The sequence below is a fragment of the Condylura cristata genome, unplaced genomic scaffold (genome assembly GCF_000260355.1).
Source record: "Condylura cristata isolate star-nosed mole 26May11 unplaced genomic scaffold, ConCri1.0 scaffold00026, whole genome shotgun sequence".
In the NCBI taxonomy this organism is placed as follows: Eukaryota; Metazoa; Chordata; class Mammalia; order Eulipotyphla; family Talpidae; genus Condylura; species Condylura cristata.
In genome coordinates this window covers 9,427,840-9,453,730 of record NW_004567127.1, presented here as the reverse complement: position 1 = coordinate 9,453,730, position 25,891 = coordinate 9,427,840, and the positions used below count along the sequence as shown (strand labels likewise).

The window sequence follows — 25,891 nt, the reverse complement described above, 5'->3', positions numbered from 1 at the left end:
CCTGTACCCCAGTTCTGTATGAATAAATAATCTTTAAAAAAAAAAAAAAAGATGAAATCTTGATTCCCCTCAAGTTCTTAGACCCAGTCAACCCTGGAGTCACCTCTATCCCTCCTTTCCCTTGTTTCGGTTAGATAAATTAATTAGATAAATATAAATTAGATAAAATAATAAATTCCTCTTTTTTGTTTATGCTATTTAAATTCTATTACTTGCAACCTAAGAAAGGTCATAACGCAGAGTTCCACCCAAAAAAATTTCTTAGAAGGCAGTCATTAGCAAAATGCTAACACCAAAGGCAGCACTCCAGGTTGAATTGTCTCATAAAGCCACTATTTTGAAGGCTGAGTGTACTGCAGCTAGGCTATTCAAAGAGTCAACGTCAAAGGAGGACATAAGGGGGAAGCCCTGACAAGGGAAGACACACAGAGCTCTCAGCCATGTGAGATACAGTGAGAAGGCAGCTAGCTATCTGCGATCCAGGTAAGAGTTCTCAATAGAATCTCACCTGGCTGGCACCAGGGTTGGACCTCGCACCTCCAGAACTGTAAGAATGTAGATTTCTGCTGTTGAAGCTACCCAGGCTATGATATTTTGTTTTGGCAGCCCAAGCTGATGAATTGCAGTCACCCTAGTGCCAGTTACTACCAATTTCTTCCTAAGATGAAGCAATCCCTGATAAGCAAAATTAGTCACATACTGACCTGTTATGATCCATTACCACTTTTAAAAAAAGTTTATTTATTTATGCATACAAGAGCTGGGTACAGGCCACAGGTACAGGCGGTGAGAGGATTCACCAAAGACAGATCTACTGCAATACACTGCTGAGGGGAGCAGTGGGCGAGACAGAGAAGGTCTGCCATGCCATGTGGGTCAAACTCGTACTGTAAGGGCTGTAGATAGCTTCATCGTGCTATGCTTAAACCTGTTGTGCTGCCAGGGAGAGCCCTCCCACTCCCATTCCTGATTTTAGTTTACATTAGAATAATTTTCATTTTTTTTAATGTTTATATATAACAAAAAGGATCAGCCTAGCTATTCACTGAATCTCATCAATTCAGAACAATTCTAAGAATACAGAAAAAAGGCTTTTATTGAGATTAAGTAGCAAGAATCGTATTTCCAGTTGTGGCAGAAAGCTGATAAATCACATAACCAAATTCAAGTACTAACCTGTTTAATTTTGCATACTTTATTCTTTGTACCAATATGTTAAGAAAGTAAAATCTTCTTAGGTAATAATTTATAATATTTGTAAGTGACACACAAAATGTTGTTTCACGAGGAATATTCAGTAATCCCTTTAAAAGCAATTTTAATCCTCATTTTAACCAAAGTGCAATAATAACTTAATAAGCTAAAGACTCACACAAAACCTGTATATCTTGAACTACAAAGGAGGTTTCCATAGCCACATAGAGTTTTAGTCAAGTACACATTTCCACACTGAACAAGTACTAACAAATGTTAATAAAAAATTACCCCACATACTTATCCTGCCATCAGCTTTTTAAGCAGTATCATTCCTGATTCTGAAAACATTTACTTCTAGAAGCACTAATCTGACCTGGGAAAATGAGTTATCCTAATTATTTTATAGACCCAGAAGATTTTAAATCAAAGAAGTCTTCCAACATGGAAGCATTCACATGAAACTTAGTTTCTCCAAAAATTCTTCATCTAAACAAAAGAGTATTAAAAACACTACCTTGTAACAAAACAGAAGACTAAGATAACTTGTTTTCTTATATTATCATCTCAAAAAAATAAACCAGTTCACAGTCTTTTAATTACATCATACTACTTTAGTCTCAAAACCCTAGAATATATGAAAAACATGTTTCAGCAATCATAAAGTCAAGGTGCCATTTAGACCTTACACGTCAAAGAACTACTATAGCCTAAAATGGCACAAAAATACCTTATGCACAAATACTACTTTACAGTTTTAGATAGTCAAAAGTCAAAGAGAACTGTACAGTTTGAAAATTACTTCAATTTATGTGTGGTCAATAAGACCTAGTCAGTAATTCAAGTCTGGTATTCCAAAGGTAGGCAAGTAAAGCCTCAAATATCGCTCTAAAATTAAAGACATGAACATAAATGCTAAAACTTTGTTTTTCTCTATCTTTCATTTACATGGCTAAATAGCAGAACCTTACTGTGGAAAAGAGTTATTATAAAGGGTTTCCCTAGAAGGTTAATGACATTTCAGAGAGTACAAACTGTATCAAGAGCCATAGTTTGCTTCATCAAATGCTTTTCTAGCTCGTTTCAATTCTTCATTCATTGTAAGCAAGTCTTTAACCCGAGCAAACTTTCTTGGGTCCTTTCGAATCAAAAAGACGATATCTTCAACTTGTACTCGACCTTGTCTTCCAATTGACATTGCCTTGTGAGTCTATTACCAAAAGAAAAAAAATTTCAATTAACTTTAAAACTGTCTTACTCTTAAATTGCATTTATTTAATATTGGTGAGTTTGAAAGTCGTCTAGTTACTATAGCTATGCATTTGTGAATTATCTTTTTATTAATATCTTATTTCACTTTCTACTGTGTTATTAGCAATGTTTCTCTTAATGTTTTTAGATATTTTTAATACCAAAAATATTAAAACAATAAAGTTTATTGATGTTCCTTTTTCTTTTTTTATAAATGTAGGCTTTAACTGACTTGCATAAAATCATGTATAATTCTTTGAAGACAATTTATACATTGAGTACATTTCAATAACTGATAAAAATGAGTAATTTTCTTAAAATCATTTAAATCTGATCCACTATCATTCATTATATATTCATTCTATGTAAAAACAAAGGTTCATCAGAGAATTACATCTAATGACTAAAAAAAAATTTAATAAGGCATTGTGTAAAAAAGTTTGAGCACATTTACTCAGTGAGTATTATGAAGCCATTAAGCAATGACATGGGAAAAATGTTCTAGATTTGAAAAAGCAGAATTTAATACTGCACAATTTTCAATTTTATAGTTGAAAAATGTACAAAAAGACAAAAGAATGTTCACCAAAATGTTAGCACTAGTAGTCTCTATGTGGAAAGAATGCAATTTATTTTCTCCCTGTCCTCTTTTATAATCTCTAAAATTAATAATTACTTTATAAGCAGAAAAAACTCTTCAAAATGTGTAATTTCCAATCCTGTAATTTTACTTCTATTATTCTGTATAAAAGATAATTTAAAACACAAGATTAAAACTTCAGAAGAACTGAATACAACTAAATGCAGTAATTCCATCTTTGTGAATAAATCCAAAGGGGAACACTTTATGAATATGGTCATTCAAAATTATCCATTTAGTTAAAAATAAAATTATCTGTGAATAACATATAATATGGGAATTAAGTATACTAGAAAATTTGAATTTTATGTAGCAACTGAAATAATATGATTAGAAATAGCAAATATAAATTTCAAGTAAAATTAATGTTTACTATAACCACCATTATGTAAAGCACCATACACCTTTAAATGCTGTAAGCGGGGTAATGGAGAGATCATGGAATTATGATAGTATTTTAAATTTTGTTCAAGGATTTTAGAATTAGATCCTTCTAAGTAAAACTCAGGAGGAAAGGAAAGGATATGTGTGTGTGTATTGTGCATATATAAACATACATATGTGTATAAAGATACACACTCTTTATATTCATATTTCTATCCTTAATAATAATTACCAGATACTTCTATAAAACAGGCACTTAAGCAGAGAGCTTATTTTTTAAAAAGGTCATACTTCTACTCTTATTTAAGTTACAATTTCAAATCTATTCAAGACCAGTTACAAAAGAATCTTACCATTTCTGTAATGAACTCTATGACAAGGTCTTCAAGAATATCCACTGACTCAGTATAAGGATTCTGGTCATCCCCAAACCCATACATCATGCAGCGTACTGTGAAAGAGCAATTATTTTTGCTTACTTGAGCAAATTAAACAAACTGACCAATACTTTTTTAAAAGTAGAATTCAATCAAATTATAGAAGACATTGGCATATACATATATTTACATTGTAGCTGTTCCCAACTATGGATTTAGTATAAAATGTTTATTAAACCTTGACAATCTCATAACTAACAAAATTCCCCTTCCCTTCCAGTTACTAAACCTTGTTGTTAATAATCTTTCTCTGGTCTCTATTATTTACCAAAAGCAACCCAGCTCTCTTTATGGGGAAGGAGCAGTGAGGCATTGTAAAAGAGATGGCCAAATCCTTTCTGATATTATCATAGAGAAAAGGACAGGAAAGAAAGTGTTCTAAGTGTCTTTATAGGAAGTCACAAGGTATCAAAAAGAGAAAACAGAGTGCTTACTACCCATCTCCTACATCAATGCAAGTACAGGATTCATCTGAACCAAGAAAAATCCCAATAAACAACCTAAAGCAACTTGAAAATGAGGGCCACATAAGACCCAAAGTCAGTGAAAGGAAGTAAATTAATAAAAACAAACAATAAGAAATGGATAAATTTCTAGGTCAATTTCTACGTTACCAAGACTAACCCAGACAGAAACAGAGGAATTGAATAAATCAATCACAAGCATGGAAATTGAAAACAGTAATAAAATCTTCTGAAAAACAAAAGCCTAGGACCAGAAGGCATTATAAATGAATTCTGTCAAATTTTTAGTTTTTTTTTTTTTAAAGATTTATTTATTTATTCATATAGAACTGGGGTACAGGCCAGAGATGCGGAGGGTGAGAGGATTCACCAGAGACAGAGTGGGGAGCAGAACAGGCAGATCGACGAAGTACACTGCTAAGGGGAGCAGCAGGCGGGCCAGGAGAGGTCTGCCGCGCCATGTGGACTCCTCCGGCGCAGGCGGGGATGGAACTCATGAGGAAGTGGCTTAAGCTTCGTAGTGCAGTGCTTTACCCCGCTGCGCCACCAGGGAGGGCCCCAAATTTTTAGTTTTTTAATTTAATTTTTATATAGAAGAATTGGGGTATAGACCACAGGTGTGGAGACAGGGTGAGAAAATTCAACCCATCACCCCAAAGACTGAGTGGGTTGTGGAACAGCAGATCTACTGAAATACACTGCTGAGGGGAGTAGCAGGTGAAACAGGAGAGGTCTGCTGTGCCACATGAGTTAGCTCCCTGGCCCAGGATAGAACTCATGGTAGCACTAAATCTTAACCCCTACGCCACCAGGAAGGCCCCATTCTGTCAAATTTTGAAGAACCAATACCTAAACTGTTCAAATTATTTCTTAAGATACTAGAAGGAATGCTCTCTAATACAATTTAGGATTCCCAACATTACCTGAAGTACTAAAACTAAAGAAAGCACAAGAAAAAGTTATAGGCCAATGTCCTTGATGAACGTCAATGCAAAAATTTTCATCAAAATATTAGCAAATCAATTCAACAGTATATCACAAAGATTCTATACCACGATCAGTTGGGATTCTCTCAGGGACTCAAGGATGGTTTAATATGCATAGGTCAATTAATGTAATAAATCAAGTCAACAAAATGAAAGATAAAAATCAGATATCCAATAGTTTCTGAAGAGAACATTTGCTAGATTCAACACCCATTTTTGATAAAAATTCTAAACAAGATGGAAGCAGAAAGAACCGACCTCAATATTGTAAATGCTATATATCACAAACCTATAGTCATCTTTAATAGTCTATGGTGAAAAACTGAAAGCTTTACCTATACGAAAGATCCAGCACTTCTGTATAACTTTACACTAAATGTTCTGACCAGAGCTAGAAAAACAGGAAACGAAGGGTATCCAAGTAGAAAAGAAGTGATATTATCACTATTTGTATGTAATGTGTTATATTACAGAAGATCTTGAGTTCTTCAACAAGTTATTAGAAACAATAAATACAGCAAAATGGCAGGTCACAAAGTCAACATACAAAAACAATCTATAATTTCTTATATACAAACAATGAACAAAAGCAAAAGAAATGATAAAAATAACTCCATTTATAACTGATTCAAAAAAGAAATTTTTGGGAATCAACCTAACAGTGGAGGTAAAAGACTTGTACTACAAGATGTTATTAAAGGACGTAGAGACATAAAGAGATGGGAGAGTATCTCATAATCATAGATGGGGACAATCAACATCCTCAAAACAAAATCCGCCTAAATGATACACAAATTTCATGCAATCCCCACCAGAATACCAGCAACATTTTTTAAATAAGCAGAACAAAAAAACAGTGGAATTTGTATGGTACAATGCCTCAAACTGCAAAAGTAAACATAAGAAAAAAAGAGAAATGGATATCATCAGATTATTCAATTTCAAACTTTACTATAAAGTACCAACATAAAAAACAATATGATACTGGCACAAAAATAGATACATTGACCAATGGAACAGAATTAAAAGCCCTGAAACAAATCCATGTACATATACCAACACCTAATCTATGATAAAGAATCCATAACCATCAAAGGGGGGGAAAGACAGTATCTTTGTTAATGGGGCTGGGAAAATTTCAGTATGGATAAATAAATAAATCTTAAAAAAAAAAAAAAAGAATGGCATTGAATTACTCATGAGTGTACGCACTCACACACAAGCTCCAGATTAAAGATTTAGATAAGGGCAGACAACATAGAAGAAAACATTTGCAATATGTTCTATATCAACAATCAAGATATCTTTATTGACTCAACTCATATGGCAAGGGAATTAAAAACCAAAACAGTTGAGAATACCAAGTTTAAAAGCTTCTATACAGCCAATGAAAACAGAAAAACATTAAATAGACACCCTACTAAATGGGAGAAAATATTCATACAATACGTAACTGACAAAGGATTAATATCCAAAACATATAAAAGCTTCATACAATTGAACAATAAAAAACAAATAAAAATTCACCAAAGAGGATATCCAGAAGGCCAAAAGGTCATATGAAAAAATGTTTATCATTTCTAATAAGAGAGATATAGGTTAAAACTACAATGAGATACCACTTACAACCCATGAGAACGGCACATATTAAGAAGACCATCAACATCAAGGGTGAGTGAGGTTGCAGAGAAGAAAGAACTTTGAACAGTAATGGTGGGAATGTGAGTCACTGAAGAAAGCAATCTGAATTTACCACAACTAAAAATGCAAATACAGTATACTGTTTACAAATGGAGTAAACAGCATCGAGATCATGAATAGGCGGCCAGTTTCAAGAGTATTTAGGAACTGTTTACTGACCCAGCATCAGTAAAACAGGTGTCGCCTCATTTGTCTGTGCTCGGCTGTAACACAGGCAAAAGACCCAGGCCTCGGAGGCAGAGAATGCACATTCTCATGGTGCTTTCCCGGGGTCGACCTGGATCACCAGTAGCAGCAGCTACTGTCCACTAAACCCTGCCCACCTAGCAGCTGGAACAGAGACCCAGTACATTATGATCTCTGCCACTCAATGCCCCTCACTGCTTGCTACCATCCTTTCATATTCACTCTCTTATTCCAAAGCCTCAACTTAAATCCTACCCCAAGCATCCCTCTCAGGATCCACCCTAACCTTGGGGTGCAGTCAAATAGCCTCTGTTCCTGCTACTGCAAAGATGAGAGACAGGAAAAATAATGGAGGTAGGTGATTCTACCCTGAATTAAAACAGTGATCAAATTTTCTCAATTTAAAAAATGTATGTAGATATGTGTATGTGTATATACGCACGTGTATAGAGAGGTAGGCACATTCAGATGCACATGTATACAAAACATATAAATGGGGTTATGACCACTACAATCTACAATTCACAAGTGAAACAATTTTATCAAGTCTGAAAAGATTGTCCTCACAAAGAAACATTCAGAACAAGAAACCAACTTTGAGTGGACATGTCCAAAAGCTTTTATCTATTGTATCATTGTCAAATACTACTTACATTCTTTAGAAAAAAGTCTCTTTCTTTTACCCTGTCCACCTTCTGCACCTCCTCCAATTTCTTCATTCTCCTCCTCAAACTAGAAGTTAAAACGTACAGAAATGTCAAACACTGCATGTTTTTAAAATAATTATCATTACTTTTTTCCATTTCCATTTAATACACCAACAACGCTAAAGCCAGCAACAACAACAACAACAACAAAAAACACACGTGAAATCTTGGTGTTTTGAGCCTTAAAGACTCTTGTCCAACTTCCAAGACGCTCAGGAATGGCTTCTACGGTGTCCCAAACTAATCACCCTTCAGCCAGTGACCATCCGTTTCCGTTCTTTTTTTTTTTCCTTTTTCTTATTTAATCCAAATTGCTAAGCAATTTGAATAACAAGCTGGTATTATTATTCAGAGTTAGCCAAACTGGAGCCTCCCTGGTGGCCTGGGGTAGGGTCTCAGCACTACCACCACCAAGGCCTGAGTTCCATCCCCTGCCAGGGAACTGACTCACATGGCATGGCAGGCCTCTCCAGTGTCACCGCTGCTCCCTAAGCAGGGACATCAGTAGCTCTGCGCACTCTGCGATGAATCCTCTCAGCACCCCCTTCTACCCTCCCCCTTCTGACCTACACTCCAGTTATTCTATGCAAAAATAACTAAGACCTTTTTAGAAATAGTTAGCAAAATAGTATTTACTATCCACTGCTTCTGCAGCGCTAGGAACCTTCCCTAAGCCTTTAACCCACTGAGTGGCGAGAAAGCCGTGGCTCCAAGTTTCTAAACCTTGGTCACAGGGAACAGTTTCAACCGCATCCTCCCTGGTTTTCGGTTATTTCCCCCGGTACAGTTGTTAACAAATAAACTTCTGGTTCATAAGGCGCGCTAAGAAGTACTAGCTTTGACCTCTGATGGTTCTCCAGCAGTTCGAGACTGGCAAAGGGCGAGGGGCCACCTTCCTACTCTGCCTTTACGTACTAAAACGATACCCCTGAAGGGAAAGGCTAGCGCGGCGCCAATACTCCGAATCCTCTCGGCTGAATTCACCCACGAAAACTGACTCGAGTCTGAACTCAGCCTCCGCTAACTGTGCCCGAGGAAGTGAAGAAGAGAATGAGACTCACGGTGGGGTCTTCTTCCTCATCTGCCATCCCACCAAAGACCTAACCTACTGAGTCCACCGCCTCACTCCGATGGCTTTTACTACTTCCGTTGCCTCACTTCCGGCGATACCGGGGCGGGGCCTTGTCAGGGGCGGGGCCTAGCTGGGGACTCCCTATAGGGGGAGTAGAGTATGTGCCTCCCCCTAGCGGCGAGACCTGGACGCTGCTTCAAAAGAGAGGGTTGTTTTTGCTCTGCAATCCCAACGAAGGAATTAAAAATTAGCAAAGAGGAGAAAGTCCTGAGCTAAACGGCATGAATCTTGTTGTCACCTTAAATTTGCCTCCACTTACCATCAAATCATCATTCGTGATTTGGAACTGCGAAGCTATGGCTCATTGGAGAACTAGCCAAAAGTCCTTTGTCTGCATGAGGGGGGCATTTCGAAAATCACGACAACTTACATTTCCCCTATTATTTATTACCAAGTATTGAATTGGTTCCGTGCTACTGGCTCCCAAAGGTGCCACCCTTGGAATGTGAAGTTCTGTGGGAGTTTGTGATCAAGGGGATGATTGAGATTAACAATGGCATTAGAACCTACAGGCTAGGGATCTGAGATGGTCTGCAATGCTAGAGATGATATCACAGAACGGAAAATTATCCCCAAATATACTATTTCTGAATGTTCTATACATTCATGTGAGTGGGAAAATGGCTATATCTGAGCTTGCAGTCATTAACTGTCAGGATGAGGCACCAGCCAAACCCAGGCATTGTGAAGAAGCAGATGCTCCAAGAAGAAGCAGATATTCAGGAGAGATAACCCTAGGGCTTGTTTATCACCACATTGTTTGTCTCCAAGGGTTAACACAATCCAGGGCAGAAAAACAAGTTTCTTGTCAAAAATTTCCATCCTGCTGTTTCTCCCCCCTACCTAGGCCTGTAAAAACCCTTCTTATTCTTCCCTCAGCCAACTCTGCTCCCCCTCAGTTCAAGGCCTCACCAGGCAACTGGCCCTTAAAAAAACCTCTCCTATCTGAGACAGTGTGGTTTTCCCGGACCTTTCATTAACATAAACATAGTATATTTTCCTATATTACCTTGGAATTACATTTAGAACATTATATATTATTTTATAGTTAATGAGGGTAGTTAGCTGTATTTGTTACTTATTGCAGTATAACAAATTATCCTGAAACACTAAACATTTATCAGCTTCTGTGAATCAGAAATCTGGGTACAATTTAGCCGGCTGCTTTTGATTCAAGGTCTCTTATGCTGCAATCAGGATGTTGGATGGGGCTGTAGTCTCATCTAAAGTATTGATGGGGGGAAATTAACTTCCAAAGTCATTCACATGGTTGTCAGCAGGATTCAGTTCCTTGAAGATGTCATTTTGATGGGATGTAGTGAGTGGAGTCTTCAGGTTACCTTTGCAAAAAGTTTTGGCAGTTTTACCAGAGAGATTAAAACGTTTGCACAGATAAGAGCAGGCAAAGGTTACATTTTTAGGCTTATTGAAAAAAAGGAAAGGAGAAGAAGATATTTCACACCCAAACAGAAAGAGCTGCATTTGCCAATGCAGAAAATGTACTGAGATAGTATCCTTCTTTTGGAGAGGAGTCTGTTCTTTTGTGGAATTGTTATTTATTGTTAGATTAATTAGGGTGGGAGTAGGTTGACTTGTAAGGACCAGGGACTTTTATAGTATAAGGAGGGACTTGAGTTCTATAGTGATTTATGCTTTGGAAGCTTAAGATGGGAGAAGAGAAACCAAGAAGACTCCCTTGAACAAGTGAGATTTGCAGGGACCTGGTAGATGAATGGGGTTCCCTAGTGAAGGAGGAAGAGTGTGTTGGGAGGAGGAAGTGTGTGCTGTCCCCCAATATTTACCTCTATTTTCCCCATGTGTTTGCCTCTGACCACTCTCCTTTCCCACTAAAACACCTTTCTTTTTTATTGAAATGCTTACCAGCCTATCAGTCTCAGCTAAAATGGCTTCTGCCCCATAATGCCTTCCCTGAGCCCTCCGAAAAAGCACTTTCTCCATTGCACCCCCACCGCACTTCATTTTCATTTTCCTTCCATACATTTCACTGTCTACTGCATTTGCTGGTTATTTATATATTTATATATACAGCTTATCTTGTCTACTAAATCTCTAACTTATTAAGAACAGAGTCTGTTCCTTATTCATCTTGCTCTCCCAAAGGCTAGCTCATTTCTTAGACTTAGAAATCCTGGAACAAATATTTGTAGCATAAATTAATGCCTGTTTGACATCCCTTTTCAAATATGTTGTAATTCAAATGAAGCTATTATTGCAAGCTGTGCCTCTGGGACTGAACTTTCTCTTTGGTGAAACCAGAATGCTATAGTCATGGCCCGATTGACTGATGAGCATTCACCACAGTGAATGCAAACCTAACAAACAGGCCACTGTTCTTGACTGACAGGCATTTGGCAACAACTGTGATCAGCCAGTGGAGGCTGAAATGAACCAAGGAAGGGCGGGCTGAATGGAGTCTGAAGCCAGTAGGGCTCTTTTATTCCTTGTAGTTGGGCTGCAAGAGCGAGTGACCCATTCTTTGGCCTTAGGTGAGGCTATGGCACCTTCTAGGATGACAGAAACACTAATGCTTGGAACAAAATAAGCAAAGGTCAGTATCAGTGGACAGCATCCTAATCTGAGCAGTGTGATAACAAAGGGAAAGAAGGGACTCTATCTAGCTATGTGATTGCAACCATGTGCTTCCTTTGGGCCTTAGATTTCTCATTTAAAACATATTATGGAGTATGTTAAGTGAAATGAGTCAGAAGAAGAAAGGAAAGGTTTCGCCCCTATGTAGATAATGGAGAAACAAGCTAAAGGGTCATACAAAACCAAACCATAAACAATTCCTAGAAATCTGACTGTAAAGTTGAGGCAACCAAACAGGGAAAGGGAGGGCAGAAAATAGATGCACCAAGTGGTGGATTCTGGGAGTCTTGGTGGTAGGTGTGGTCTGGTGACATACATCCTCTACCACTGAATTATATACGGTGATGTAAACCAGTGTTACCTCAGTAAAAAGTAAAACATATGCTGCAAAACAGTTGATGATCAAAGGTAATGTCTTTAAAGACACTATGCGTGTGCTCTAATAAAATGTGTTTATCTGTCTTCCTCAATATCATTTGTTCTCTGATGGCAAGAACTCCTTCTTGACCCTACTTACTTCTACAAAATTTACAAATAAACAGCAAAACATTAACACTTATGGAGCACTTCATTCCATATTTTGTTATAAATAATAATTTATTTAATCTTTCAACACCCCTAGAAATTGTTGTAATCCAATTTTATAGAGAAATATAATCTTTAAAAATATAAAATACCTGGCACTACTTATTTTGAAATAAAAATTTGATGTGATTCATTTCATTCAATAAAAATGATCAAATATTTTATGAAATCTGGATAAAATATGATGAGGAAAAAAGAAAAAGGTCATAAATTTAAGAGTGGGATGAAAGGGTAGGAAGATGAGAAAGGGAATAGAGAAACCAAAAAGGATGATCTCAGCAAAATAAACGTTTAAGTAAGACATTGTATTAGCCAAAGTAGTCAGTATTCCCAGATCTTCAGTTGTGATTTATCCTTGAGCTCAGAGAGTGACAGAGGGAGAAGGATGTTTTTCAGAACATTATGGAAATTGGAAAGGTTTCCAGCCAGTGAATAATGAGGAGATAAAGGCAGACTCATTCCCATCTTGACAGTCTGCTAACCACTCCTGATTTACTCTCCAAAAGATTAAATAGCATGAGCAAAAAGTAAGAAATCAAAGAGCACATACGAAGAAGACAAAACAAGAGTCTCTTCACAATCTACTGAAGACAACACGGTTCCATATTTTCCAAGGAAACTTTTTTTAGATAAAGATGTGTGATATAAGAGGCTAAATTAGGGAACATGAATTTGCTTAGGTCCTGCTTAGAATAGTTTGGGACCTTTATCCAGCCTTGACACAGGGAATTAATGGTAGTTATGCTGATGATAGTGCTGATGCTATTTCAGATAACAATTGATAAAAGGCTTAAAGGCCAAAACTACTCAGTTGGAGTTTTGTTTTGCTTTGTTTTCAGCGGTGCTAAGCAGTTAGTGCAGGGAGGTTTGTGTGTGCACATGCACTGATAAACCTGGCCTTGTCTTAGGTTTTGCCTAGCATGCCTTCCAAGACTTCCAATTGTTTGTTTCTATATTTACGTATATTTTTGCAAGGAATCTGTCATAATTTTTTGGCCTACCTCTCAACTCCGACTCCTAGATGATGGCTTTGGTCATTTTTTGTTTTTCCTCTTCTTTTCCATAACAAGCCTCGGCCAGCAGATGGCACTGCAGGAAGGGGGCCGATCACTGCACACAGGTAATGGCATTTCAACCTGGGTAGACGCTTTCTGGGTAGAGACCTTTCGCACCGGCACTGAAAAGCTAGTCCAGTTGTATGCAACTAAGGGTTTCATTTTACAAAATGGAATCATGGGCTTTCTCTGCTCCACCCCACCCCCACCATTAAACTGATCACCTCTTTCTTAGGTCGCAAAAGTGTCATGAGAAGCGCTATCCAGTGATCACTGATTTCTGGTTAAATTGGCCGAGTTGACCCCAGCATTGACTAAATACTGGAGGAAACGAACTGGCCTGATAGTTTCAAGAAAAATCCACACCAACAGGCAATTACCTGAATTTTCCCCAATGAACTGGAGCTTTAAGAGCTGAAATACGCGACTTGTTTTTGTCATCATACTCCTTACTTCAGTTCGAAAGTTTCGATACGGCCCACCTGCCCAGAATTCCCTAGAGAGTAAGGAAGCGGCACAGCAAGGGCAGTCCTGGGGGCCCCGGGGGTCACCTCTTAACCTCCAGTGTCAGACTTAAGTGGGGAGGAGGTGTGCTCGCGCGCGCGCACACACACCTAAAGCCTTTACCTTTTCAAAAAAATGCAAGTAGGTGAAGTTATGCTCCAGCACTAATTCCGCAGGTACGCTCCCTCCCCCCCCCGCCCCCTCCAAAAGCCTGGGTTACTAAGGCTCCCGAGGCCGCCTTCCCTACAAGCTCTTCTCTTTCCTTCTTAAGCACTCAAGGACCACCCAGGCAGGACGCACCCCGCCCCACCCCACCTCGGCAATCTGCTAGCCACCCCTGATCGAGTTCGGTGCTCGCCTCTCTGCTCTTGCGCCTGCGTACTGACACTCCTCCCGTCGCCTCGGCCGCGATCGGGAAGTGTCAAGCGGGAGCTGGGTTCCCCCGCCTTCGCCACTACCGCTGTTGACCCAGACCCCATAGCCAGGCCTGGGCCCAGCCGCCATGACGAACGGTGAGAGCCAATGCCCAGAATGGAGGATGGGAGAGAAGGACGAGGGAAGACGTGGCGGGCGGGACCGGGACTGACGTGGCCATTCTTCCCGCCCCCTCCCGGCCCAGCCCCCCTCGGCGTCCAGGTGCCCCCAACTCCTGTCCCCCAGCGTCTCTCCGCCGGTTCTCCCGTTCTGTGTCCCAGGAGGCCCAGCAGTGCCTCTTGCGTCCATACCTTGAGTACTCGGTACCCATCCTTTGCCTTTCTTTCCTCTTCCTGAATGTTCGTTCTGACCCCTGGAAGGGGAGAGCGGTTCTAGCAGAACCACTGCTTTAGCTCCAAGGAAAAGTGACTCCTAGCCGCGTCTGTTTTCGTTTTTTTCTCACTGTTGACCTGTAGGGAAGACCAAGAAATCACAGACGACCTCAAGCCCTCCCTCCCAACCTCCAGGAAAAAAGTTCGTTTTGAAAATAATGCCTGATAGCCTATTTGTTTCATGCTAAAGTTCTGCGTTAGTGATCCCACCTGGAGACCCCTTGCTACAAGAGTTGGAATCAGATACTGTCTCTTATAGGATAAAACAATTACCACCCTGTTTATCTGACCTCATTCTCCAGGTCTCAGTCTTCAAACACTTTATAGACATGATTTCCGAATGCCTGAGATCAGGATGCAGCACCTTTACGATCTTCAGAGTTAACCTTAGAGGAGAGAAAAGGCCTCTTAAGTCATATGATTTGAGGGGCATTTCTTTAAAGTACCTTCTCCATAGTCTTGGTACTAAGGAATTAAATTTCACTTTCTGAATTTTGACAATCTTTAAAACTTATGGGAGTAAAGTATAGCACATAAAGGTATCATTCATCATAAAAACTTAGCTTATGTGCTAATTTGCCAGACCTTTATTAGGTGATACCTGGGCATGAGATAGTTTTACTGGGGGAAGAAAGGGTAATAGACTGGTCCAGAGCTGGCATATGTCGGAGGTTATGACATGTCCTTATAGAGCTTCCTGGACACTCAAAGGGTCTTACATTGCTAAACACAGAATGCAGAGGAAGAAGTCATCTAACTAGGAAATAAAAAAGCAGTCTGACCCATAATGATTACTGAATGTTTTAGGCACCTTTACCCCCTTGTGGTTCCATTGTCTTTAGCTTTGAGGTGATTGTGCTGAGAAATGTAGGAGAAATAACTGTTCAAAGCTTTCTGCTATGTACAAGTCTCAGTTGTTTTATTTTTTTTTCGTGAACCTGTTATTTTGGCAGAAATGTCAGCAGCATCTTGCTTAAAGTTTAGCATTAGCAAGGAAGATTACATAGATACGAATTGTAACTTTGCAATTTCTACTAAGGTTTACTCTTTGCTGTAACATATTCTTCACTAGCAGATGCAGATCTGAATGATTTGACTAAATATTTAGCTCTTCTTTGTCACTGGGGTGATTTAGCACTTTGTCACTGAGAATTCTCTCAGCTGAGGCTCCAACAATTCTTCCTCTTTTTTTTTCTTTTCCTCCTTTTTTAACCTTTGTCAACACTGGCCATTCCTGAGACGCTGATTCTGCATAAATTGATTCACTCTAAGGATCTGCAGTCTTGAAAAGTAAGGGGATGGGCGGGCCCTACCTCGTGGTACAAGGGGTTAGAGCTGCACAACGGGTTAGCACAGCAAGCTGGCTGCAGCTGCTTTAGTGCGAGTTCCATCCCTGGCCCAGGAGGTGATCAGTATGGTGCAGCAGACCTCTCCTGACCCACCGCTGCTCCCCTCAGCAGTGTACTTCGTCTGTCTGTTTGTTCTGCTCCCCATTCTGTCTCTGGTGAATCCTCTCACTGCCCTGTACCTCTGGCCTGTACCCCAGTTCTGTATGCATAGAGAAATCTTGAAAGAAAGCAGATGACATAACACTGAAGGAAGTTTATAAAAGAAAAAAGAGGACCCTCCCTGGTGGCTCAGCAGGTTAAAGCACAGCACTAAGAAGCCAAAGCCACTTCAGCATAATGAGTTCGATCCCCACCCTGGAGGTGATCCACGCTGAATGGCAGACCTTCTCCTGGCCCGCCCACTGCTCCTCTCTGCAGTGTACTTCGTTGATCTGCCTGTTCTGCTCACCACTCTGTCTCTGTTGAATCCTCTCACTGCACCTGTGCCTCTGGCCTGTACCCCAGTTCGGTATACATAAATAAATCTTAAAAAAAGAAAGAAAGAACAAAGAAAAGTAAGGGGGCAGTGAAATTGTTGTAAGGGAGATGTCTACAAGTAATTTGGGGATAAACAAACCTTGTTAGTCCAAGGACCTGGGCCCCCACTTGTCACAGGTTGGCACTTCAGTTGAAGTTATCTTGATAAGTATATCATACTCTGTTCTCTTTAAGAGTTTTCTGAGGTGGGGTCACCTGTCCCAAGTTAGATTACCATCAAAAGTTTTCTTCTCTTTCTGGAACAGTGTACTCCTTGGATGGGATTCTGGTGTTTGGTTTGCTCTTTGTATGCACCTGTGCCTACTTCAAGAAAGTGCCTCGTCTCAAAACCTGGCTGCTGTCAGAGAAGAAAGGAGTTTGGGGTGTGTTTTACAAAGGTAAAATGATTCTGGATATAATCTATAAACAAAATGCTAAAAAGTGTTGGAAAGGGGTGAGATAGCCTAAATTGGGCTTGGTTTTGATTTTATCTTCTTTTAATGTTAAATCAAGTTAATTTTTTTTGGGCCTCCCCAGTGACCTAAGAGTTTAGTCTCAGTGCTGTCACTGCCAGGGCCTGAGTTTGATCCCTGGCCAGGGAGCTAACTCACATATGGCACAGCAGACCTCTCTGTCTCGCCCACTGCCCCCCTCAGTGGTGTGTTTCAGTCAGTCTGCCTGTTCTCTACTCTGTCTCCGGAGAATCCTTTCACCCTCCACCCCCATACCTCTACCCTACACCCCCGTTATTCTATGGAAAAGTTTTTAAAAAATAATTTTTCCATTATTTATATAATTTTTTCCATATATAAATAAATAATTTTAGATTAAACTGGGTTTGGAGGAATGTTTTCCCTAAAAAGATGAAAAACACAAAATTTTTTTTCTTAATTTCTGGAAAAATACACTAGAGTTTCATTTTAAGTGTTCTCTTAATTAACTCAGATGCCTTTTTACTTTTGGCACTTTGCTTTAGACTATTACCTATCTAAATCTTTATTCAAAATAGGGCAAAATATAAATTAGTATTTTCACCTAGAATCTACAACTTAAGAGTACTGTTCAAGTGCATTCCTAGTGGGTTCTTGAGATCTCTTCATTTGTGACTAGAGACTTTAACTTACCACCTTGAACAGGATGGCTTTCGTGAAGGACAGAGTGTGATTTCTCTTTTTCACTTTCGCCTGCTAGCTGCTGTGATTGGAACCAGACTGCATGCTGCTGTGGCGATTGCCTGCGTTGTAATGGCCTTTTATGTCCTGTTCATAAAATGAATTCCAAAGCACCTCTCTCAGCAACTGCCAACCAAGGGAACAAGCTTGAAGACCCTCTCAGGGGCCTGGGCCCAGTGTAGGAGAGTTCAGCTAAAATCATCGAGGCCCCCAGGATGACACCACAGCATCTGCTCCCACCATATGTGGGGGAAACTCCTCATGGCTATGAACATTATTTATACTTCGGGAACTCCAGAAAGCCAACTTCCTTTGATCTGTGTAAATCAGTCCTTGGCAAAAAGTATATCATATCCAGATAAATTACACCCCCGGTGATAAGATTACATACCTTCTGCTTGAAAGCCTGTCACCTATTTTGTTTTTCAGCTCTTCATCAGAATCTTTTCAAAAGAGGCTCATTAGGGAAGGAGAAGATATATATATTTTTTCCCAGTGTTTGATTTGGATTGGCAATTAGGGATTGTGGGGTGCTGGGTGGGAAACAGAAGTTATACAATGCCAAGAAGTTTTTTTCTCTTTGGAAATTTATCTTTCACATGCCCGTGTGGGAACATGAGAGGCTTGATCCTCTGCAAAAAGAGAACAGATGAAATAGCTGTGCATGTACTGGTAGCTTGAGAGCTTTGCCAAGAGAACCTACATCTACATAAGATTTGCAAATTACCCGCCTATTATGAGACCAGAAAGCAACAACTTAGACAAAAAAAGTCCCATTCATCAGAATCCTCAAAAGATGCTTCCCCCAATCAAAGGGCACATGGAGAATGAAATCTGCTGTTCTATTTTCCTAAAGCCTTTTTATATTTTCTAAATTATTGAGTACCAAATACTGTTACTCGGTTTTAAATACCACCACTAGGGGAAAGAAAGTATTGAAGAAATAGTTGTGTAATATATTTGTCATTAGGGTAGAAGAAATAAAGAGGTCGTCTATCAGTTGATATATGAGTTAAATTCATCTAGTATAAGAATTTGATGTTAGATGGAAGTTTTGTCATGTTATCCAAGATACAAACTTTATATTCTTTAAATTGATGTTGTTATGACAATTTTTAGTTGATTACTTGTTTGTCTTGGCCAAATTTTCATTTCCTTCATATTATAGAAGTCTTTCTGTGCTATCTCTTGGAAGTTCTATTTATTATAAGAACATGAGATTGTAAATGAAGTTATAGCCACAATTGGACAGTTCATAAAACCCATAAATAAAATTGTTTAGGATTCTTAGGAGACAGGTTTGCAATTGAAAATACTAACTCCTGAGCAAATAATTTTAGATGACAACATTGAAAGGAAAGACTGTCATTTCCTCCATAGATCTCTGGAAAAGGATCACTTGTTGTTTTTTGAAGCCTAGACAGTCTCTATTTAAAAAGCCAATAGCAACAAAAACGTTGGTTTAAACTTGTAACAAGCAAGCACAGACATAGGCTTACTGGTTGAAAAGTCCATTGAAGTAAAACTTTAGACAAATTAGTTGTGGTTGGCCCCTGTGTGCAGCAAAATGTCTTTTCTCACTGCAAAGGAACAAAAGCTGCTAGAAGTTTAGGTTGTGAAAGTCATCAGGTAAACACTACATGTCCAGTCATCTCAGAGTCGTGACTGTTGTCTCTTCAGGAATTGGTCCACAGGGTAAATTTCAGCGATTGGATGTTCTCCACCATCATGTCTAAGGATCTTTCACAGGAGAGAAGGAAATCTAGTGAAACAGAAGAGTTACACCTTGTGGGTGTGAGTTTGGGACCTGTTGGCCAGAGAGAATATGACTCCCTGAAAACAGGTTTAGCATGTTTTGCACTTGTTATTTTGTAGCTTTAATGATTTGTTTTCTAATAGGGCTTAGTGTCTAAGCTTTGGTGCTTAGGAATCCTTCATATTTTAAACTATTTCCATTTCACAGTTCAAGTTCAGTTTTTACCACCTACTGAGTGGGTTATCCTGACATAACTCTTGAACAGCTCAGTTTTGAGATGTTTTCATACCAGAATGTACCTAAAATTGCACAGGGTGAAGATAATTTACAGCAAGAAACAAATACACAGCTTATTTCATTTGTTGACTTTATGTATGCAGATAAGCAAAACTTTTAAAACTCATTATTGGCTGATGTGTCTTGTCTATTTTCCACTGCAAGTATAGGGAGTTGTTCCTCTGAGGGAGTCTCAGAGAAGTAGAGGAATGGGGACAGCAATATTGCCTCAGACTCACACTGGCATCACCATAAACCCTTATGCCAGAGTAGAATGAAGTCAGATTTTTATAATTGAAATACAATTTTTTAATTCACCATTGTCTGCAAAATCCTTGAAAATAAAATTTCTTTCCCTAGTGTCTGTCTATTTTTTTGATCATATGTTGAATTCCTGAACTTACTTCGATACCCCCCTTGTTTCTGCCCATAATTTCCTTTTTAGTTCACTGAGTGCTGACTATTACAGAGTTCAGAGTCAACGAGGGCTTAATGTTCTTCTTTGGGGCAGGTGGTGAGTGCATATACTCAGCTACAGATAGACAGCTCTGGATTTACCTAAACGCTCCTGAGCGTTTCCAATCCAGAACGTGGGTCAAAAGAAATAGAGGTGTGCATGTAAATCTGTAGCTACACAACGCTCTGAAGACCACCTGCGTTCAGTCTGCGGGTTCCCCTCCCGGCCGCGCGAGGGCAGCAGCGCTCGCTGTCCCCTGGGCCCGTGTGCGTGGTTCCTCCCAGGATCCTCCGAGGCGGGGCGGCGGTATAAAAGAGCGCGCGGACTTCCGCTGGGCGCGAGGGAGCGTGGCCTGGGCCCGGGCGGTGCGTGTGTGTCCGGGTGTTGCGTGGTCAGCGCGTGCGGGCTGAGTGTGAGAGTGGACGTGCGAGTGTGAGTGCGCGCGCGTGGGCGTGCAAGGAGGTTGCGTGTGCCCGCCCCTCGCCCCTCCCCGCCTACACCTTGATCTTATTTGATCGGGTCGCAACCCCAGCCCCGCCGGGCCGACCCGAAATGAAAAGCTCCCCTCCTGCGAAGCCCCTCCGCGGGCGCTGTGTGGCGAGGCCTTTCGGGCGGCGGCAATGCCGCGGCCCCGGAGTCGCTCTTACGGGGCCCGGCGCTCAGAAGTGATGAATTGATCAGATAGACGAGGCCGGGCTCGTCCCGGGCCATTGATTATCGAGGCGATTCTGATCTGAGCTCGGCCCCAGGGCACGGTCTCCCGGGGCGGCGGGTCACTTTAGGGGTCGGCGGGGGTGTTGTGACCGTGATGGCGTGGTGCCCGCGGAGCTGGAAGGTCACGGAGGCCTGTTCACGCTGCTGCAGTTTTTATTCCCTAATTATTTTAATTTCTCATGGGCCTGCCTGACATGAAGCTTCTTTGTATGGTGCCAACTCTGGTGCTTCCAGGTCCAAAGGTGGTATACAGCGTCTGTCACTAGTGGATATGCGTGTGTGTGTATAATATGCATGTATACATACATACACATATATATACATGTGCACACATACATGCATGTCTGTATATGGGCATCTATAGCCATGAGAACTTGGCAAACAAAATCCACTAACTCCAGATTTACTGAATTCGAATTATCAGGGAGTCTAGAAACCTATATTTTAAAATTCCCAAGGCATGTACCAGGGTGATATGTTTTTTTAATGACCAGGATCTCAAATAACTACCTGCATGAGGTATTTATCCAGAGTCACCCCTCTGCCACGCAACCATTCTAAATAATGAAAACTGAAACTGTCCCTGGGTAGCAGATACTATCTGAATAGACTAGGGGGTCTGGAGACACAGCAATAACAGTTGGGTGGTATTTAAGATCGTGCAGCTCAGGACCAGGAAGAAACCCTTCACACCTGGATTATTCAACAATGCACATGGTTTCCTGACTAGAACATGGGATTTTACCATACCTGATTGACTTGTAATTTTAGACATACTAATGCATCATTTATTTAGGTGCCTTCAAAACGCAGGCATCAAGTTGTTGAACCATGTTCCTTAACCAGGTTTATGTATCATTGTTGCTGGAAGTCATCAGCAAATGTACAGATTGACACACAAAAAGGGAAGCTGGCTCCCAGGCAATGACAATAGCAGAGCTGGAGCCAAGTCCAGGGAATCAGGACCCTCATGGAGGAGTATAGTAAAATTTCAGAAGGGCTGGAAATCTAAGTGTGACCTCAGCAAAAATATTAATAGTACCTTACGTTACTAACATGTTTAGAAGTTTAATAGGAAAATGGGCTGTGTTTATTACCTCCCCAACATTTAACTCAGTGTCTGATGATATACAAGTTTTGTAGGAAATATGAGATGATTCCCGGTTATGAAATATAAATACCTGTCTCCTGGGCAAAGCAGATCTGTTCTGTACTAAATTCTTATCTCTTCTGCAAGATGACTTTCCAAGTTGCAAATAGGCCCAATAGGCCTAGTTTCTACAAGTTGAGAAACTTTCCTTCCATGTTTTAAAGAGTAGTCAGTCGCAACTCAGTCCATGGGTAACAGACACCTCAGTCTTCATCTTGCACCAATCTATTTAATGAGGTGAGCAGGACAGTGTAGCATGATTACTTAGCCCAGGAACCTGTCAACATTAGGTGGAGAAGAAGCCACCATCAGTCTTTCGAGAGTAGCCTCCATTTGTGGCTGCAGTGTGAGGGGACACTAGAAAAGAGAAGAGGGAATGAGTTGTGAATTTCATCTCCTTTACCTTTTTAAGGAATCTGATCACCCACACGTTTATGGAGAAGGTTCTAACAGCTGGGGAAATGGGCATATGGAGAACCAGTGTGAGATAGCTATAGATCCTCTCCCAGGTTTCTGCCCTTTGCTGGAATCTTTGTTCCCTAGATTTGAGGCTCAGTTGGAATTTAATTCATTTTATAGCTCTAGTCAGTATGTTTCCTGGTTTTTGTCCTATATGTGTTCTCTCAAGCTCCTCAATGTATTCCTGATGTTCTTTAAAGTCAATCACATCAACTTCCTGTTTCCCAGATCAAAAGCTTGCACCACCCATTTGCCCGCCAGTACTTAACCCTTACCTATGGATCCCTGGATGCTGTGGATGGATTCCTTTTTAGGGTTGATCCAGTGTCTAATGTTAGCTCGGGAAGTGATGGGGGGTGGGGGGGCAGGTGCTAAACATTCTCCAGGGGACTGAGCCACGATTCTAGAAGATGGTATAGGGAAGAACAAGAGAGAGTGAAATAAATCAGGAGAAAGGTGAGGGAAAGAATAAAAATAATTAAAAATAATTCAGTTAGGCCCTCCCTGGTGGCACCAAGGGTTAGGACGCAGCACTGCAAGCTGGCCGCAGCCACTTTAGTGCAAGTTCGATTCCCTGGCCCCAGAGGTGATCCACATGGCGCGGCAGACCTCTCCAGACCCACCCGCTGCTCCCCTGAGCAGTTTACTTAATCGATCTGCCTGTTGTGCTTCCCGCTCTGTCTCTGGTGAAGCCTCTCACCGTTCCTGAAACTCTGGCTTATACCCCAGTTCTGTATGAATAAATAAATAAATCTTTTAAAAAACAAAAGAACTTAATTAAAAGTAATAACAATGTGGCTAAAGTCCCATCTAAGCCCCTCTGTGGATTTAACTGTAGATTTTGTTTGTTTATACAAGCACAATATTGGAGAGTCTATATTCATTTTAGACAACGATACAGAAATTGAAAAGACCCTGAACCCTACTGATCTTGCAGCAGTCCCACCCCAGCATGACTGAGCGTACTCCCAGGTCTGAACACCAGGTCCCTCTCAGGCCATGTCCTCAAGTACTCCAGCCAGTCTCTCTCCCCAGGGAACCCCTGCACCCGCAGTTCTCAACTGAGGAGAATGTGGCCACCCATTTCTCTCAGCTCAGCCTGCAAAATGACCACCTTGCTTGCAGCCCCAAGGCTTTCCCTCAGCTCTGCTCCCATGAGGACCCCTTTCTCTGAGCTGCCTCCTGATACTACTCTGAGAACCTGGGTCCTCCTGGCTGAGGTTGGGGACACTCCCACCCTCACTACCCTGCAGCTCTCATTGAGGACGTAATAGAGCGGGGTGTTAGCTGATACTGGCCTGACCACCTTTCTTCAGTCCCTCAATAGAAGAGACTAGTGCCCCCATAAAAGGACTAGCTGTCCTGCTTAGTCTGCAGACCATGCTTCTGAGTACCAGAACCTTCCCCAACAGAGGACACAAAATGGACAGTACCCTGAGGTAGAAGGGGCAGGGGCACGAAAAGGGAGGCGCCACCCACCCAAACCAGGAGCAGTAAACAAAGGCTGCTGAACTCTCACTAGTAATGCAGATGTAAAAAATATATATGTACACACAAAGAAAAGTATACAAATGAGTTCCTTTCGATTTATTGTTTCCCAGGTGAAAGTTTGCCTGGGAAACTCCCTTCGGTGGCAGCTTCCTAAGGCAAAGAAGCTCCCCCTGTACCACTTACCCATGGGTATCCGTGATGGTGTCCTGGTGGAGCAGTATCTCATTTTTGTTGCTGAACATCCCAGTGTGTTGGTTGTACAAAGCGGATAAGCGGAAATCCAGGTCATCCTTCGGAATCTGCACAGGAAGTCCAGGGTTAACTTACCACCTCTGCCCTTTTCCCAGTCTGGGTCTGTTGGGCTCTACTCTTCCCCAAGAGCAGAGTGGCCCCTTTTGGGTTCTCAGATACACCAATTCTTACACATTGAATTGTACATGCTGACTTCTTGTCAATACAGAATTCTCTCAATGGTTAGGTCTAAGGAATGCTCACTCCTGGGACCCCGAGAGTCCTGGGCTCTCCTAGGCTTGGGCTGAATGGTCCATAGCTCATACATTGGACCATTATAATTGGTCGATTATAATTATAATAATTATAATTGGAGAATGAGAAGTGTGGTGAGAAAAAAAAATGATTTGCTCTAAATGACTGATTGCAGCAAAACCCAAGATTTCTGACTACCCAGAGGCCAGATAAATTGGTGATTGGTTTTCAGTTTGGTGGATCTTGAGTTGGAACAGAAGGGAAGATGATGAAACAGTCAGGGTCAGGCTACTTTACAAAAAGGATGTTAATCCTAAGTCAAGAGAAATAGCACTTCAACGCTAGATACCTGAGGATCATAATAGTAAATATCCCTTCGCAGAGAGGTGATCGTGGGAATCATGCTGAGTCGACGCCAGGGTTCCTGTTGCTGAGCAAAGTAAACTGTCTTCATATAGGGCAATTTCTGCAAAAGAGAAATCACACCAAAGATCTGATTACAGGATGCCTTGCTGAGGGAGTAGCTGCAGTGACAAGCACCCCTTACTCCATTCTATTTCAGTTGACTCTCAGAGGAACATCTGTGAAGAGAAGAAAAACCTTGGGCAAGACTCTTCAGGCTTTTGAGCCTCTTAAATCTTCGACCTCAGAACTGACATAAATGGGCCAGAGATGCAGGGGCAACGTGGGTGAAAGCGGGGAGGGAGCAGTAGGAAGATGAGGAGCTCACATTTAGATTAAACACCCCAAGTTTGAGGGGAAGGTAAGATATGCTAGTGCTTTTATAAGTAGAAACTGGAAGTGTATATGCTTATACAGGGCCATTAGTGTATGCACCTGAGACACATCAAAGGCAGGGCATCCGCATATTTCGTTCAACATTGTTTTGTTACAAGGTTGATGAGAAAAAATATATGCCAGGGGCCCTCCAGAAAAAGTATATACCAGGGGCCCTCCCTGGTGGCGCAGCAGGTTACAGCACAGCACAAAGATAGTAAAGGCCACTGTAGCACAAGTTCGATCCCCGGCCAGGGAGGTGACTGATATGGTGCGACAGACCTCCCCTATCTCACCCGCTGCTCCCCTCCCCAGTGTATTTCAGTGTATCTGCTGTTCTGCTCCCCACTCTGTCACTGGTGAATCCTCTCACCTTCCGCAACTCTGGCCTGTAACCCAATTCTTATATGCATAAATGAATCTTAAGAAAAAAAAATTCGCCTATGGTCAAATTGGTTATGTTATGATCGTTCTGGTAAAAATTATAGTTTCTAAGAATCTATTAATGAGGTTAAGTGAGGATTTACTGTAATGTTATATGTCAATGATACCTCACCATAAAAAGAAAAAATTCGGCCCTCCCTGGTGGCGCAGTGGGTTAAAGCACAGCACTGAGAATCTGAAGCCACTTCTGCATGAGTTCGAT

At 40.9% G+C, this 25,891-nt stretch overlaps 2 protein-coding genes across 4 annotated transcripts in view; both read right to left on the bottom strand.

Moving 5' to 3' along the window:
- Window positions 1-1,078: 1,078 nt before the first annotated feature.
- TAF13 (TAF13 RNA polymerase II, TATA box binding protein (TBP)-associated factor, 18kDa) lies at window positions 1,079-9,099 on the bottom strand. The gene is made up of 4 exons (XM_004689707.2): window positions 9,012-9,099; window positions 7,897-7,975; window positions 3,823-3,920; window positions 1,079-2,404 (listed from the first exon to the last, which is right to left on the bottom strand). The coding sequence occupies exons 1-4, from the start codon at window positions 9,036-9,038 to the stop codon at window positions 2,234-2,236; spliced, it is 375 nt and encodes a 124-aa protein (XP_004689764.1). The 5' UTR covers window positions 9,039-9,099; the 3' UTR covers window positions 1,079-2,233.
- Window positions 9,100-21,889: 12,790 nt separating this feature from the next.
- Window positions 21,890-25,891, bottom strand: part of LOC101634261 (chromosome unknown open reading frame, human C1orf194) — a 65,622-nt gene continuing 61,620 nt past the window's right edge. For 2 of the 3 annotated variants that reach the window (XM_012730115.1, XM_004689505.2), the window contains exons 2-5: window positions 24,818-24,934; window positions 24,166-24,281; window positions 22,767-22,894; window positions 21,890-22,389 (exon numbers count right to left, since the gene is read on the bottom strand). In XM_012730115.1, the coding sequence (XP_012585569.1) occupies window positions 22,319-22,389; window positions 22,767-22,894; window positions 24,166-24,281; window positions 24,818-24,922 (420 nt within the window). In that variant the 5' untranslated portion in view covers window positions 24,923-24,934 and the 3' untranslated portion in view covers window positions 21,890-22,318. The remainder of the gene's footprint in view (window positions 22,390-22,766; window positions 22,895-24,165; window positions 24,282-24,817; window positions 24,935-25,891) is intronic. The other variant, XM_012730114.1, reaches the window with a different exon arrangement.

What these genes read in the sequence shown, in the direction of transcription:
- TAF13 (XM_004689707.2), bottom strand. Translation starts at nt 9,038, where the DNA reads ATGGCAGATGAGGAAGAAGACCCCACC. An exon ending in ATGAGGAAGAAGACCCCACC is followed by an intron (nt 7,976 to 9,011) that starts GTGAGTCTCATT and finishes TTTAACTTCTAG; the next exon opens with TTTGAGGAGGAGAATGAAGA. An exon ending in GAGACTTTTTTCTAAAGAAT is followed by an intron (nt 3,921 to 7,896) that starts GTAAGTAGTATT and finishes GCTCTTTCACAG; the next exon opens with TACGCTGCATGATGTATGGG.